General features: G+C 30.6%; 1 protein-coding gene across 1 annotated transcript in view; it reads left to right on the top strand.

Moving 5' to 3' along the window:
- Window positions 1-3959: 3959 nt before the first annotated feature.
- The window catches only part of LOC149481448 (phospholipid phosphatase 2-like), a 29042-nt gene continuing 15212 nt past the window's right edge, over window positions 3960-17789 (top strand). Inside the window, exon 1 of the mRNA XM_089705030.1 lies at window positions 3960-4183. Coding sequence (XP_089561156.1) covers window positions 4091-4183 — 93 coding nt within the window. The 5' untranslated portion in view covers window positions 3960-4090. The remainder of the gene's footprint in view (window positions 4184-17789) is intronic.

Here is a 17789-nt window from a genome sequence, read left to right as displayed (position 1 = left end):
CAACTGTTTTAAAAATAATTACGTTAATTTACCCTTACTCATTTATTAAACAGACCTTGTTATCATAAGTATATAGCACTTGTTAAATCAAATAGTAAAGGTAAATTGGATAACTGTTAAGTGCGTCATATAGAAGCAGATATAAATGAGTCAGAGTCGGCTAAATAGAATTTCAATGGATCGCTTTGCTCTGATAAAATTGTAGCCACTGTAATTGCTATTGTAGTCACAGATTTCTAATATGTATCTTTTTGTATTTCTAGAGAGTGATTCTCGTATTGAAAAGGTTTTTAATTCCTTCTAGATATTGTCTAGACTCTAGGTGATAAATATTAACAAACTTGGATGCGAAATAAATCGTCCCGTGAAGATGAAATTATTACTAATTACTTCTATGAGGTACTAGCATGGTTTTATATTCTCTGTATCTGTGCTTCTTTACAAATCAAAATACAAGTTGAAAAGTTTCTTTGTTTGAACGCGCTTGTCTCAGGAACTAATAGACTGAGTTTAAATATTCTACTTATGCTTCTTGTACAGTATGTACATGTTCAGACAGTGATATAGGCTGTAATGTAATAGGTACCACGGTCGAAGCCAGGGCGGATCACTAGCTCTTAATAAAATATATTAATATTTGAATTGATTTGTTCGGTATCTATTCAATATTACCTTCCTCATAAAATATTGAATATCAAAACGTATTTTAATTGCTCATGTTTTACTTGCTCATGTTTTACCTAATTAAGTCACATATTTATTTATATCAGGCCATTATATTTATATTTACGACCGCAATTAATTTGTCTCAAAATTATTTTGGTTCAAATCAATACATATCAGAATTGTTATTAGGAATTTTTCCTTGAAGCTGAATTTCATAATTGTAAACTTTAAATTAATAATATTTTAATTATTGTTTCTTGACTTTAAAATTTATCTCCATCCTCTAAAATACAAGATAAAGATAATCATAAGTAAAACATTCTTAAAAAGAATCCACGAGTGTAAAAATCTAACATTTATCCATAACCACAGAATAAATAATAGTAGCTAAACGCTACAGAACGGACACTCTCCGCCTCCCGCCAAAATTAAACACTTACCTCACCCCGCGCGATCGTGATTAAAATGGGCCACATTTTTCTGCAAGGACGATACGCAACGAAGATTGACAACATTAATCAAATTGACTTAAAGTAATTTTATTATTTTGGATTTGTGATTATCGTTTTTCGTAGAAAATGGTTAGATATTGTGCTGTTTACGGATGTATTTCATCAGAAAAACGCGAATTTTTTTTACGCTAGTCACAAATGTGCCAACCATAAAGCGTTAACACACACATTTGCAGTCTCTACAGTGTGACTGTCAAAACGATAATTTTGTATGGAGTGTCCGGGGTGTGCCATAACGTAAGATTTCTCAGAATGATATTGTGAACGTTTTTCAAAAACCATAAAACGCAATTTATGCATACTTCTATTTAAAATAAAAGCTGTCACAATTCTCTAAAAATAAATATTGAAAACGTGTATTTCTATAAAATATATCCCACTTTAAGTAGTTACCTCACAGACTTATAAATAGCCGCTTACTTATAAAAACCTAAAGGTTCAAGTTAAAACCTATTTAAAATTAATTCTACATCATTGTTTAGTTACAATAAAGATTTTAGTACTCTTTGTTTTGTATCACTTAATAATATGTCTTCTCGCTGCCTACCGCCAACGTTAGGCGGCTCTCTGTATTTCTCATATTGTGCAGTTTCCTATGTTATAAGATAGTCAAAAAAAGTCCACATAATATGTTATGCTTATTATTCACAAAGGAACGATGACGATGCAAATAATGAACAGAATTTCCAAAATACTTAACGTGTGGGAAAATTATATTTTCCTCATTTAATAGATTTTATGAATCACAGTTGCCTGAGGTGCATTTTGATTTGGACATAGATAGTAGCGAATGAAATCTTTATATGTAAAGAGGAAATTCGGCTCTTCGACAATTCTTCAAATTATTTATTTATTTATTTAATAAGAATTTTATGAACTATACCAATTTATATTTATAAGATGGCAAAAAATAAAACATTTAAAAATTAAGTATGTAATGATAATAAGTTAAAATAACCTCACTATACAAACTTCTGAACATAAGACAGTTTAAAAATAGACATGAAGAGGAATATTTAATGAAATTACTTTAGGCGAAATCACGCTACTTGACTTAACACACGTATTATGTATTTTATTTAAGAAATTAGTAATATAATAAAATACATAAATGTTATTTGTAGTTATTATATAAAACCACATAAAACCGCGTCGTATGAAATTGTAGCTAACATTTTCTCTTTCTTAGAATGTCTGTTTGATTAGGAACAATAATTTTAGCTCTACACACAAAAAGCAAAAAGGTATATTATTTTTAATATCATAATCAAAAGGTGTATGTTCTGTCAAATTCAAACACGAAAACAAATGAAACGCTCTTTTCTATTTCTCAAAAATTTATAGCCCCGCAGTTTCACCTGCGTTGCTCCGCTCCTGTTGGTCTTAGCGTGATGATATATGGCCAGCCTTCCTCGATAAATGGGCTATCTATCTGAAATAATTTTTCAAACACACAAACAAACTCCAGCTTTATAATATTAGTAAAGCTATTTGAATGCCATAAAACCAAAATATCAAATCCAACAAAAAAACAATCTCATTAAATCTATGGAACACGTGTATCGAGTAGCCCTTTCAAGTTCAAGTTGCATAGCATTACTTCCGCTTATATGTGACCCACTATGTTGTGACGTAACATGTGCTGTGACTCATCCATACATCGATGTCAGGTGAGCCGTGAGTGGAGGGCGCTTTCATCCATACAAATAGATTTTATTGAAGTGACTCTTTGACTATACTCTATAGTCTATAGTTTATATGTATAGAGAAATAACTCTTTGACTTTATATGTTATTTTATATATAGAGAAATAATAGAATAAATATAGAGACTTTTTAACGAATAAAAATGTATTATTATACGTTAAATCAAGACAAGAAGATACAATTGTGAAAAGATTATTTTTCATGTAGAGTTTTTAAACATTAGTAAAATTAGTAAATGTAGTGTATTGTGACTGTGATTGTGACTTAGGTTTGTGATATCGAAATAACTGTTCTTATTTTACATACATATTTATGAACAGTTCTACAAGATATGTACTAATTAATGCAATTAATAGTCGTAGTGATAAAAAATGTAAAAAAGTCGTCTTGTCTTTTTCGTTCAAGAATAGTCCCGTTAAAATAGCAAAAATAATTTTAACGGTTCTACCTAATTATAATTCTCAATAATTATGCTACTACGTATAATTTCAATAATTTATTACCAAGTAAAAATATTGTGCAAATATGATTTTGTCGATTGCAAATTTAATAATGATTTTTGTCAGAGTTGGCGAAGGTATATAATATATATTTAGTTGCGCTAATTGTCTGTTATTACCAAAATAATGAATAATTAATAGTTTTTATTATCATTTAATGACTATAATTAAATGCTCATTATAAATCTAATCAATGCTACTTATAGGTATACTTTATATGGACTAGACTATTTCACAAGAAACTGGTCCCTATGAAGCTTTTAAGGACACCGATATATTATGTATTTCCTGTTCTAAATGTAAAAAATATACGAAAAAAATCTAAGGCTTAATGTTCATGTTTCTAGAAGTCTTGTATCATACATATATAAATGAGGTAATGCCCTTTAATTTTACACATATTTATTATTCATATTACGAAAAAATAGCCTCATGTGTGTAATAAAATTAAAAACCTCATCACCATTAAATTGTTTACGATACAAAAACAAAAAACACAAATTGGCATATAAAATCACTCCAAAAAGACCTCGCAAATCGCAAACCCGTTCCAACTGTCGTATCTAGACGTTATAAGTTCCACGCCAGTTGCGCTCGCGCAGGCACGCATTATACATGTCAGTTACACTACATCATTACATGTAGAAACTCCAGTGTGAATTTATTTTTTATTTTTTATCTGTGCGTGTTTTTGAATCTGTGTGTGATGGGTGCGTTGGATTGTGTTAATAAAATATCTCCGAGGGACAGTGGTGTTTTTACAGTTAATATGAATTCGCAGACATCGCTGAATGTTAACGTATGTATTGTTTTTTGACTTAATTTTGTAATGATCTGTATGTATGCCAATAGTTTTTGCGCTTGCTACTTGTTGCTGTTTACGCGTTGGTAGTTCTTAAGCATTAGTTGAATCTTAAAAATAATATAAGAACCTTGACGTTTTGAAAACGTATTGATATAATATTTAAATTTTATTAAATGACCAATTCATTAATTCCACTGTTACTAGAAACAAATCGGCACACTAGCTATTTATAATATATCAGGAAAAATAACTCTACATCTTCAAACATCAACTAGGAAAATATAGAGTTATTTGAACCCAACGAAAAATACCAAATTACATCTTTACGTGCGTTCTACACACATTTTCCTATTTCGTAGCAGAGGTATTCACAGTACAATCGAACACGTAGTCTGTATGAATAATATTATGTTACATTTTGCATAATTTGATATGTATCTACAAGTAAATACGATTGATAAATTTAACATTAAAATAGGTTGTACGATGATTATCCTGAATACATTTCCTTACATATTCAAAGCCTTTCTAAAGAACCGAATTCTCAGAAAACATTCCGGAAATACCTACAAACGTGAACTCATAAATTGTAAGTTATAAAGGAAAGTCAAAGTTTAAGTTTAAGTCAAAGAAGCCACCGGTATTTTTAAATACTTCGACCACTTATGTCCATTAACTTGAAACCAAGTCAACATCCACGTTCGACTGGTTCTGATAATGAACAAAACTCTGTGTTTTTATTGTATTTATTGATTAAATAACAGCTATACAGACGCTTCAATAGAAGCAAGTGCTATTTTTTACGATTTTATGATATTTATTACATAGTCGTTAGTTTTGAGGAAAGGTCGTTCACTATTTTTTATATCCCTATTAAGGGTGTCATAGCAGAACCACGTCGGTTCGAATAGTATTTGAATCATATACTAGCTGTCCCGGAACACGTTGTTCTGCCGTGTTTACAGAATTACATGAGAATCGGTCCAGCCGTTTCGGATGGAGAGGAGGGGGAGGTTTATAAATATAGAGATATAATAAGCACTAAATTTACAAACCAACTTAAGATCATAGTATAATATATTTTATACGATTTAATCAAAGAGGCTCTATCAGCGTAAAAATGGTTATAAAGGTCATCAAAGGTCACCAACCTCGTGACCGTAATTGTGAAAGAGCTGTTAAAAATACCAAAATGCCGACACATTAAGGATATGTGACTGAATTTCACCTTAAATTTTGTGTAAATATAGTAGCTTCGTTTCGTATTTAATTATGTACCAATATAAATTGTTTAGATTGGTTCATAGTGTTTATATGTTTAATTTTCATACTAAAAAGACAATCTAATCGTGCGCAGTTAGTATTGAGAGAGATTTTTGTAATATGTTTTATTTATGCAGTCAATAATTTGAACATTTCTACGTACCTAAAGAGGAAATTGGTAGAAAACTAAAAATTACTATAAAGGTTAGGTACGTAAGGACACATTGATAATTTTCGATTGCTTTTCAAATTGAAAATATATTCATGGTATTTTATTTAACAATAGAACAATTATTCACATGAATACAAAATATATGTGAAGTGCTGTTTATCTAAATTATCAATTTGTCTCACCACAATCTATTGTGTTCAAAGATAAAAGTAAGGATATTTATTTTTAAATAAAAACACATCAAACAGAAACATTACTGTATTTTATTATTGAGAGTTCCTCTCCTCAAACTAACTTCCTTTCGTACGTCTGGTTGTCTGGAAGAAATCGCTATTTAGCGATAAGATCGCCATTTGTTTTAATTTATAATTAGATTAAGTTCCCAGTTAAGCTTTGTCAGAGCAATAAAGTAAGTATGAATAAATTGAACGTAAAGTTTATAAAACAGAACCTTAAAATTATGAAGGGGATTTATTTAGGTTATTATAGAAAAAAATCTGATTTCCGTTGCCTTATTTTGATGAGAAGGCTCCTATGTAGCAATAAGTGTCAAATGTAGATCCTACTGAAACAGATCAAACATACACACACACACACACATGCCCACACCCATGCACCTTACACATATACTACATACAGCAATTTAAAGGGTTTTTAATCTGGTTTTTGGGTACCCTCATAGTTTTTTTTTTCATTACACACATGACCAATTTTTTTGCTTGCTTTTATCGAATAGATTTAGTATATTTTACCAAGGAACTAATCTTGATCATTTCTCACCACGTTTTAGTCAACACAAGTTATTTACGTATTCATTAACATTCACCGAATCTTAACTCAAGCAAGACTAAAGCAATTATTATTCAAGGTCTTCTTTTACCTTATTAGTGCAAAAATAGAAAAGTGCGATAGTTTTATTATTAGGTTTAACACGTGAATTTAAGCACATTCTAAATCTATACTAATATTATAAAGCTGAAGAATTTGATTGTTTGAACGCGCTAAATATCAGGAACTACTGGTCCATACTCCATTATGAAAAATTGTCTCAGTATTACCTGATAGCCCATTTATTGAGAAAGGTTATTTTATTGATATTCTGATAAACATCGCTATTATTCTACCTGTAGATATTCAGGCAAAATATGCGTCATTCTTGAACTCTATTATACTAAATTGAGGCAAATCTTAAATTCCGATCCATTTCCTTGGAAGGAAAAAAAACCGTCATGAATCACAACGATTTATTCTTTAGGACATAAAAATAATTGAATTGTAGGTATATAGCATACCTATATAGTATTAATAGTATTAAATTATTAGTTTTTCGTACATTCTTAATTAAATTTTAAGTTATTTTTTAAAATAGATATTAAAAACTTATTAAAAATTATCGAATTAAATATTACGGTGCACATAAGTATGAATGTTTTGTCTAACATGAATTTTTAATAATATCATAATTTAATTATTAATCTTTCTATGTATTTCCACAAGATTAAAGATATAAAAATTATAAATTATAAAAAAAAACACTGAAATCCGAGCGCTACGATATAAAAAACGTAAAAAAACAGAGCTGAGAAACACCAAAATTACGCATGTACTTAAAGGACCATCTAATAAATAAGTATACGAAATGGCCAATATATTATTGCAAATTATAAATAATAAATTACTTAAAGCGGATGAAGAGTTATTTACTGTTTAACACTAGTCGACAGATATGTCATATAAACTAGATATTTTCTTAAAATAGCACGCTCGTGTAACTGAGAATATAAATACCTATTTATATATATTATAATTTATAATGTATATTTAATAAATTAGATAAATCAAAGAATCTCTTTGAAAGAGAGAGAGAGAGTATGGTTATGTAAAGTTCAATTTAGCTACCTATATAACCTATAACTCAAGTAGGTAGTAGGTACGTCGTTTAATTTTAGGTTTTGAAGTGAAACTCAAGAAAAGGTCCCGTCATGGCAATACCGTCACATCATGGAGTATGGCAACGATTTTGGTTTTTTGAATCTTGTAAAAGAAGTTTCACTTCTGACACGTGTGCTCGGCACACTCGCTCTTATTTTTATTTACTTATCTCAATTTGCATAAGAATAATATAACATTTTAAAAATCTTACAAGAAAATTGGAAAGCCAGATAGATTAGAGTCAGTAGCAATTACAATTACTCTATATAAGTGAACTAATTAGCATTTAGAACTAATCATGGTATTTAAACACAATTTGTTAACCTTTACACTGTATGTACTTTATAACAGTGATTAAATAATCATGGGTTATGATTTATTTGATAGTTAACACGAAAACTGTAGACACTGTTTATTGGCTATAACATGCTCTTTAAACACGACAATTTCAGTTTGTCGAAAAATTAAAAGAAAATGTGTTTTAGTAGTTATAATCCATATTAATATTATAAATGCGAAAGTAACTCTGTCTGTCTGTCTGTTACTCAATCACGCCTAAACTACTGAACCAATTTTCATGAAATTTGGTATGGAGATATTTTGATACCCGAGAAAGGACATAGGCTACTTTTTATCCCGGGAAAATGACGCAATCCCGGAAATCCCACGGGAACGGGAACTATGCGGGTTTTTCTTTGACTGCGCGGGCGAAGCCGCGGGCGGAAACCTAGTAATATATGTATATACAAAGATATTTTTTGTTAGTACCGGTTCTAGTATGTTTACTAAGAATAACATTAACTACCTACCTATTGAAAATGGTTATTATTGGTACTTACATATTCCTAACAAAATATGGCATAAAAATCTACTTATTTGTATTTTTTGCAAAATGTAATATGAACTCAAATACAACGGCATAAATCATCAACTCTTACTTTTAAATCAAAGTACAATCTTTTCAAACAACAGTTTCACATCCGTTATTACATGACGGTGACGCTCGGTGACGCATCGCGTCGCGTCACGAACCAGGCGCCGCGTCGCGGTGTGGAATCCCTCCTAGGTGCTGGGTGACGCATTTAAAGACTAGCTGTAAGTTTTTAGGTTATAAGTAAGTATATAGTTTAAGTGTATTAGTTTAAATTATCGTAATTTCATTTAAATAAAAAATATTTACAAAATATAATGTGTCTTTTGTTCATATTCTTACCCCAGCAAAATACAAAACACTAATTCAATAAAAAAACGTTTGGCCTTTTTAAAACCCTATCCTATCTTATCCTACTAGTCCTACTATAATCCTACTTCCTATCCTATAGTTAAAAAACTAAAAAAGACATGTTTTTTTAGAAAATCACGAAATCATTGTATTATCATCGATCCTTAATAAGTAGGTACCTAAGTAACTAAATAAATAAGAATAGTAAAAAACATGCTCTATAAACTCATGAAATTATTGTACTATAATCGATAAGTACTTAAAAAAAGACGTGTGGCACCCGGGGACTGCCGCGGTAAAGCTATTGCATGCTATGCCTTCAAGCCACACCTCCGCGCCCGTCGGAGTGGGGAGCGTGAGGTTTTTCGTTACTAAATTTCTGGATTCCGTCCCCGCGCTCAAGGCCCGCGATAGAAGCATTGCATTAAACCTGTCGGTTTAGAGGTTAAAAATCTAAAGGTTACATACAAGGATACAAACATACCGGTGAAGCTAAAGAACCTACTTTTTTGAAGTCGGTTAATAAGAAGAGTGCTGTTTCGTTGCTAATGGTCGTAGCGTGATGTTATTTATTATAGTCTCTAAGCTGATCACACATATTTGTGTAGTTCGTAAGTACGTACGTACTTGGATTTACAAAATATGTTTTTTCTGCATGTGCGCAAATATTTGTTCTTACAGGTTGAACTATAGCCTTCTTCGGTTAATGGGTGAAAAAATGTATGTAGTAGGTACCTAAAATAAATTACTAATTATTTATTAATTTTTTTTCATCTAATGAACTATTTTTCAAGGAATAGGTTACATTTTCTATACCTAGTAATAGACTTATAAAAGCGTATAATTGATGTATTTGGAACAACATGAATTATGAAAACATACTTAATTTACGTTCAAGCTGTTTATTTAAAATTAATTGCAGATAATATTGACGGACAATGATAAACGATTTTATAATTAAATTCCTTTATCTTTGAAACTGGGACGCTAGTACTGCTACTAGACGATAGATGGCGCTAATTTTTAACGGACTACGGGTTTTTTTCTCAGTAATTTTTTTTGAATCGTTATTTAACCTGAGTAAAGAATGATAATAATATCGTATCACTTAATAAAAAATAAGTATATCTTCTATAATCGGATGATAATTAGGTAAAATGAAAAATTTGTTCAAGTGACAGTCGGGCTAGAGGCACTACCGGAACTGGGAACCCTAATAAACTAATGCTTCCTTCTAAATAAAAAAAAAAGTAATATTATAATACTTTTTACAAAATAATGTGTTCCTTCTGGTACAAATTAACATTTTTAATTACAAGATTTACTACAGTAAAAATGGTTCATTTTACTGATAACTAACTTCTCGTACCTCAAGTGAGATTATCCAATCACTTTGAGTTACAGAGCGCGGAGTTTTATGGGATGGCATTATGCAAAAATGTAGCTTTAAAAAACTCTTTTTATTTATTATTTATTTGTATAGATAGTCCTTCTTAATTGTTACAATAATTAATTGCATATAATAAACAAGTTGTTGGATTTGTTTACGTCCGTAGGTACCTGATGTTGTATTAATAAACGTAATTTTCTAAAGGAAGAGCGCACTATTTTTAAAAACCCAAATAAATAATATAATACCATTTGGGATAGAATAGCGATACAGTAGCAGATAAACGGTGTAATAGAATATAATGATGCTCATTTCCTGTTGGATATTTTAAAAATTATGTTACAACCTTTATAAGATTATATTTTGATGATGGTAATATGTAACTAATAATGCATAGACTGATCGTACTATCTCTATATTATATTTTATATTAAAATGAAGTACACTATTGAATAGAGCCATCCATTTAAAGATTATAGATAATCTTAACGATGCTCGGCAACAGGACATAAATAATAACGTTCGTACGTTTAAATTTATAGTTGTTTCTAAGATATATGATGCCATTTGTCATAACGTATTGAGCAATTATTGCATTGAGTACCTGTACTTATTGCAGTTGAAAATTATACTGTGGGGAGTAAATCAACCTGTCTGTATAGTTAAGCTGTTGGCATCTTCGGAACTGCTGGATGCAGGATCGGAAGGGCCTACTTGGATATTATGTGCTTAAAATAAAGTTTTATTGTAGTGTCAGATTTTAACCCAAAATTCATTTCTATATAAAAATAATCATCATTAAAAGATGGGAGGAAAAAGCTGGTAAACATAGCTTCGGTACATTTATGGCAATGTAGAGCATAAAATTAACTGCGTAACACCAGGACAATAATACGTCACAAACAATCCAAAAATATCTATCTCTAATGACTAATGAGGTTTGCAATTTCGTCTCATGCAAATGTTAAGAATAATCATCTGTTCAAAACTTGACATTGGCAGAATCCGTCCTCACTGGGATCGGGAGTTGCCACTTGAAAGAAGAAGCAGAAATGTTAAGAACATAATATTATTCTATGCATCTGTGTCCTAATTTTGTTTAGTAGCTTTTTGGTCTTCATAATTAGCTTTTGTCCGTCTGTTCTGTTTTCTTCTCATTCACTAATCTTCATAAAATGATAAACTGCGACATTGCGAACTTTTAATAAAATTCCAATACCTTTTTACGAGCTTGTTACATTTATAATATTCCATATAGAGTATGAAATGTTTTATTGGTTAGCTTCGGTTTATCCTCACATTAGTCATGCCATACAATTAACGTAATAAATCTGAAAACAGGACAAATGTACTTAGTTTCTTGCTTCAATCACGTAGCAAATTGGTCGTATATACCTAAATAATTTATACATAAGTAGTTGAATAAAAACGTAAAAAGTGACAGTGTTTTAAAACTTAGTACTAATGTTGTACACGAAATAATACAATGAAAACGTAAGCCATATAAATCGTAAATATTTTTAAACATAACGATAATATTTCGAATTAAGATGGTGCATCAAAATTCAGCGTTTAGAAACAGTTTGCAAAGTTTAAAAAGAATGGCGACCCTGAGGAATTCACTTCGCGAGGTAAATATAATTTTCAATAAGATGTTCATATAATTTTAAAATTACCAAATAATTTGCTCTGCTAACAGCAAAGTTTTATTGCCTTAATTACCAATAAAATGATGATTAAATATTGCATGAAAAATTATATTCCTATACTGTTATTAATTCAAAAATGTAGTTCCTAAGATTAGCGCATTCAAACAAACAAATTTCACCTTAATATTATAATTATAGTAATATGTAATTAATTTTAAATGCGATATCATTCTGAGTTTGAAAATGGCTAGAAACAGGATGGAAGGTATTGTTATGATAGATCTAAAATTGTGGTTTTCTCAAAAGACAATTACGCAGGTAAACTCCATGTTTTATTAAGCAGCTAACCTAAATATCATACGTTATTTATTTTTTATAAAAACAATTAACTAAACTACCAGCAAATGTAACTAATTATGATTTATGAGTTATCTAGAATGCTGAAAGAAATCTATTAAAGATAGTTTTAATTATAAAGTGAAACTGATGATTAAAGAAATTAATATAATAACGCGAAAGCGGTAAATTTTTTTAAAAGTACAAGATAATATAATAAATCTGCCTTTTAGCGGTCACGTAGGTACAAAATTTTTGCAATCAGTCCAGTAGTTCTTGAGAATAACACGTTCAAACAATCAAACAAACAATATAATTGCAAATTAATAAATATTTTCAGCTCTATTCTATTGCCAGTTATATAAATGTAAAGATTAATTAAAGAACTGTATTTTTTGTTAAAATTCAACGGTATATGAACGGATTATCTAGTATTGTAATGGAACCATTCATGTATAAACATTCAGTTATATCTATGTGTACACTCGCAGGTTATCGCGGCTCTGTTCGGGTTTACCCGGGAAGAAACAAAATAAAATATTTTAGCCTGTGCTATTCAGAAATAAAGTAGGTACATTTCTGGTGGAATAAGAATTTTTATGAAATCAGTCCTGTAGTTTTAGAGTAACATCGTAACAAACAAACAAAATATCCTTCCTTTATGTAAATGTTATAAAAACGAACCAATCCCACTTTACTTATCATGAGTCAAGTTTAAACCTTTCCTTACGTAAATATTGCTAAAATTGATAGCTCCGAGAATTTCAAGTGAGTAATATTTGAATTAAATTCCTGATAATATGATAACCGTTATCAAGATACGTATTTATAGGTATTGTATGTTATTACTATTTATATTAGTGGTTTAAGTGCAAGGAGTCGTGTTAGTGATGTTCTTTAGTGCGATTGACTCATCAAAATGCACTTACCTACATATGGGAGTATTCCGGTACGTAAAAAAATAAATTATTTATTACTAGATTTCCGCCCACGGCTTCGCCCGCGTTTTCAAAGGAAAACCCGCATAGTTCCCGTTCCCGTGGGATTTCCGGGATAAAACCTATCCTATGTGTTAATCCAAGTTATAATAATTCTAGAGAGAGCACAAAGAGGCATTCTCAAGGTCATTCTTCATAAACCTTTTAGATATCCAACTGACCAGCTGTATAGGGAAGCTAAAATTCTGAATTTAAGGCAGACATATATATTGCAAATAACACTTAGACAACATAAAATAACACCTCTTTGTGCTGTCTCTTCTGGTAAGAGAAGAAATGACCTGGTATGCTCTAACCTTATTCCGCGTACTGGTTTCCTTCGTCGCCAATCTTCATACATGAGTATATTTTTATATAAAAAGGTCAATAAAAGCCTTTCTATACACAGTCTTACCTTAGTAAAATGTAAAAAGAAGGTTACAGAGTGGTTGCTGACCCAGAATTATTCAGATACTGAACAATACATAGTTCAAATAAAAATTTAGCAAACCTCTATCTATGGCCACTACATCCACTCACGCGCTAACACACTCATACACACATACATTCACACACACACACACACACACACACACTCATACATACACACACGCTCACACATGCTTACAAACACGCGCACTCATTCAAACACGCACGCACAACATATGAGTATATCTACTAAACTTGAGTAAAAAATGTATAATTTAAATTTTATTTTGTATAATTTTGTATAAAAATAGCTAAATTACTTACCTAAATCATTATTTAAGTTAATATTATGCTATAGTTCTGTTATTATTGTGTCATTAAGGAAGGTGGACCCCAAAATACAGGCTGTCCTTGTTTGGGGTCCAAATGTTACATGTTTGTACCTAACCCACAAATTGATCAATAAATGATTTTTATTTTATTTATTTTATTTTAAGTTACCCTCTATATGTGTGCTAAATTTCATTGTAATCGGTTCAGTAGTTTTTACGTGAAAGAGTAACAAACATCCATACATCCATTTTAAGAAGATAACTAGATTCCCTAAAATAAAAATAGTAAATATTTAAGTAGGTACCTAAAACGTAAAAGGAAAAAAAACCGAGGCATATCAATTAAAAATCATTCATGAGTGATAAGTAGGTATTATGAAGGTATACCTAAAACCTGGTTTGGTCAACTCCCGATGAAAATAATAAACTTTTTGTTGTTTTCGTATATTTTATATATGCAAAATGCAAATACATAGAAAACAATCCAATAAATCAGATTTATAACTTTCAAATGCTTTACAAATGAGATTTATTTGGCGGGATCCCGCAATGTGGTCGTGTTTTATTGATTGAGTCAGTTTACAAAAATCTGGGTTACATACCACAGATTATCCTTTTTTTTTCTTCAATTGTTATAACTCATTAAAACCCCACACAGTCATACCTGTCCACGTAACAATTTCACTGAAACACCTCGTGCCAAACCTCTCCATGACCCAATTTAAGCGTTTGACGTAATACACGTATTGTTATTACTAATTAATAGTAATATAATAGGGAAAGGTAATTTACCAATGTGGTTATTATTTAAGAAAACACGAATTTCGTCATAAATTGTCTCATAATTGAATAAATTGTTGTGTAATTGTATTGCAATTGAGAGTGGTTTCCCTGGGTGATGTACTTGGACCATACTACTATCTACTCTACGGCATGAGAGATAACAATTTTAAGTTAACTATTATTTAATAGTATTCTTAAATCTCAATGTTACAATAAATTGTATATATTATCTGTACAGCCTAAAAACTATTATGTGCATTAGAATTGTAGAGATAAAACTCTCAATAATAACATTAACCATAAAAAATGCATTGATATACATATATTATATTATTCATGCACAAATACAGTAAAACAAAAACAATCCCTAGCTAATAAATAAACAAAACATTTCCAAACTCCAATCTGAAAACTTCAAATATTACCCAAGTGTAGTTATATAAGGGTCGTCTGACGTAAATCAAATTCAAGTTCATGAAAATCGTTCAGTCCCAAGGTTCTCGACCTTGCGAGGACGCCCTGACCTTGTGGTCCAACCTTGAATACCCTTAAGTTTACTCCCAACCTCACAGACACGGACTTTGTGACTTTAAACTGAATCTAGAATAAAGGACGTCTCTATCTTTGTAAATACCTTTGTAAGATTAATGGTATAATTCACAACTTCTGAAAATTTGGGCAAAACTGGAAAACTTGTTTTAAAGTTCGTCAAATAAGCTCTCAATATTTCTCTCTTCTTTTTTCGAACTGATTCTTCTTCTCTATCGTGTAACGAAATATGACTCAGGACACAATACTCTCAATCAATAATCACCCCAGCGCTATCAGCTAACCGCATCTTTTATAATAATTGATACTATTTGTTCTAAAATCACTACTTTTACTAAAGTTAAGTGATGCAATACTTATAAAATGTTTGCTAAAGGTGTACGTGCATATTGGCATAAAACATACGGGTAAAATTATTTTTCACGTATTTTGAAACGACATTTATTTTTCGGAATATTATTGAAGTTTTACCTTAACTGAATATGGAAATTACTACAGCCTACAATATTCTATAGGAAACTGGTATATCATCAATTTCCTCTTTCATTTAATTTAAAAAAGTTATTATTAGGTCCTTCTGTTTTTATGATGTGCCTTTCTGTATGTGTGTTCGTCTGTTGTAAGATACACAAAAACAATTTTCAATCGTAATGGAATTCACACATAGTTTATAACCAGAAATATGACACCCTAATTCTTAACCGATTTCAAATGGACCGTGAATTGCACATTTGTACATGCACTTGATAATATCACTAACAAAGATAACGTTTAGAATAACTACTACGTCAAAACTGTATATTAAACACTTGACCGTAATTTGAAGCTTACTTCATTGAGAAGGCACCTAGCTTTTTCCGCCTATTCTTCCCTCTCTTTCCGTTGTATGTATGCTATCTCTCTCGCACACCTCTCCACCAGGTGGCGGGGCGCACGATAATGTCGGGCGCTGGATGTTTTTCATTGGCGTCTAGCTTCCGCCGCGAGAAGGTTGTCTACAAGACTACAACCTTGGTGCTATTAAGTATTAAGTATTGCTTAAAGCAAGTGCTAAAAGTGTTAAAAAGTGTATCCCGTCGGATCGGTACAGTGAGTTATTTTTACATCTATTCTAATAATATTTTACTTAAAAATGAGTAAAAATCTTTAAAGTCAACGGTATAATCGTTGGACTTTATTTAAAATGCTGAGGTTTTTAATGAATCCTTCAGCAATAGTTTATTTTTCAATATGCTTAAATACTTAATAGCATGAATAAAGATATTTAAAATTAACGATACAACCGTTACATTTTACTTGAAATAGTAACTTTTCTTTTGAAATATTTCATTATGCAATATGTACTAATTAATATTTGAATTTTTAATACTGTGAGTAAAGCTATTTTAACGGTGTTACCGTTCGGCTTTACTCGAATCGTTAATATTACTTTTGTGATTATTTGATATTACTAGATATATCAAATACCCTCTCTTGTATATAGATATTTTTAATATTTTATTTCATTTTTAATAATGTGTTTTTATTACAAGGGTACAAGTGAATTTTTCGTGGAAAAATTACAATTAATACTTAGTATGGATATGAGCCAACTCAAAGCTTTACAGGCATACAATCCATTGCTACGACTTTATTACATTGTCGTTATCGCTAGGAACGGTTCGGAATTCCTATCATAGTTTATTACTAAAAATTATCGAACGAGATGAGTCAGCTCCAAGAAGTCACGACATGTCAGAACACGTTGTGATATTATTTTATAATTCGTACGGGAGTTACCGCTCAACTGAATAATGATGGAATTCGCTCATGTATAGTAGATACGTACCATGAATGTTCCACACATTCAAAACTATCCGTAGTCTATACGTGTCCTTTTATGAGTATTATTCTGATCCGTTTTTATGTGAAAATAGACATATTACACACGGCTAATTTGATTGAAAATTACGTTTCCTATGTTCAAATGATGCAACTTTTTTGTTAAAACGAGTAAGTACCAAAAATTTTACAATTAAATTCTTTGGTTTACTGAACTTGTGCTGAAAGGGTTATCGTATAATAATTATCGAGATATCTTAATATAAATTAGATTTAGATACACTTATTTCAAAGGATTTACAATTAACTTCTAACGTTTTAGAATAATATTATAAACTTGTACACCTTGACAAAAAGTAAAAAATTGCGGGTGAGTGGAGATTATTTTGTGCAATTAAATATAACGTCCTACGACGGTATGGTTGCGTTCGTAAGGAATGTTAACGGATATAAAGCAACTAAATGTTACATCGATTGCATGAACAAAAATAAATATGAATCGAAGTTCATTTTAAAATTTAGTGAATTGATTTGAATTATGAATTTATTAAATGTCGCTAACATTGGAAAATAAGTTAAAGGACCTTGTTAATTGCTATATTATTTAAATGATTATTTACTGCTATTTTTATATTAGCACTAAGGTGTATTAAGGTGTATTGCTCGAAGCAGAATACATAAATGTGGCCACTACTCCTCGCAGGGGTTAGCCAGGTCAAATTCACCCTCGCAGGGTGTCTCTTAA

This window comes from Colias philodice, chromosome 16 (assembly GCF_061535455.1).
Source record: "Colias philodice isolate Cphi_HAF_F1 chromosome 16, ilColPhil1 Martin Lab GWU primary, whole genome shotgun sequence".
NCBI classification, from domain to species: Eukaryota; Metazoa; Arthropoda; class Insecta; order Lepidoptera; family Pieridae; genus Colias; species Colias philodice.
Note: the sequence above shows the minus strand (reverse complement) of the source record. Positions and strands in the feature narration are given on the sequence as shown.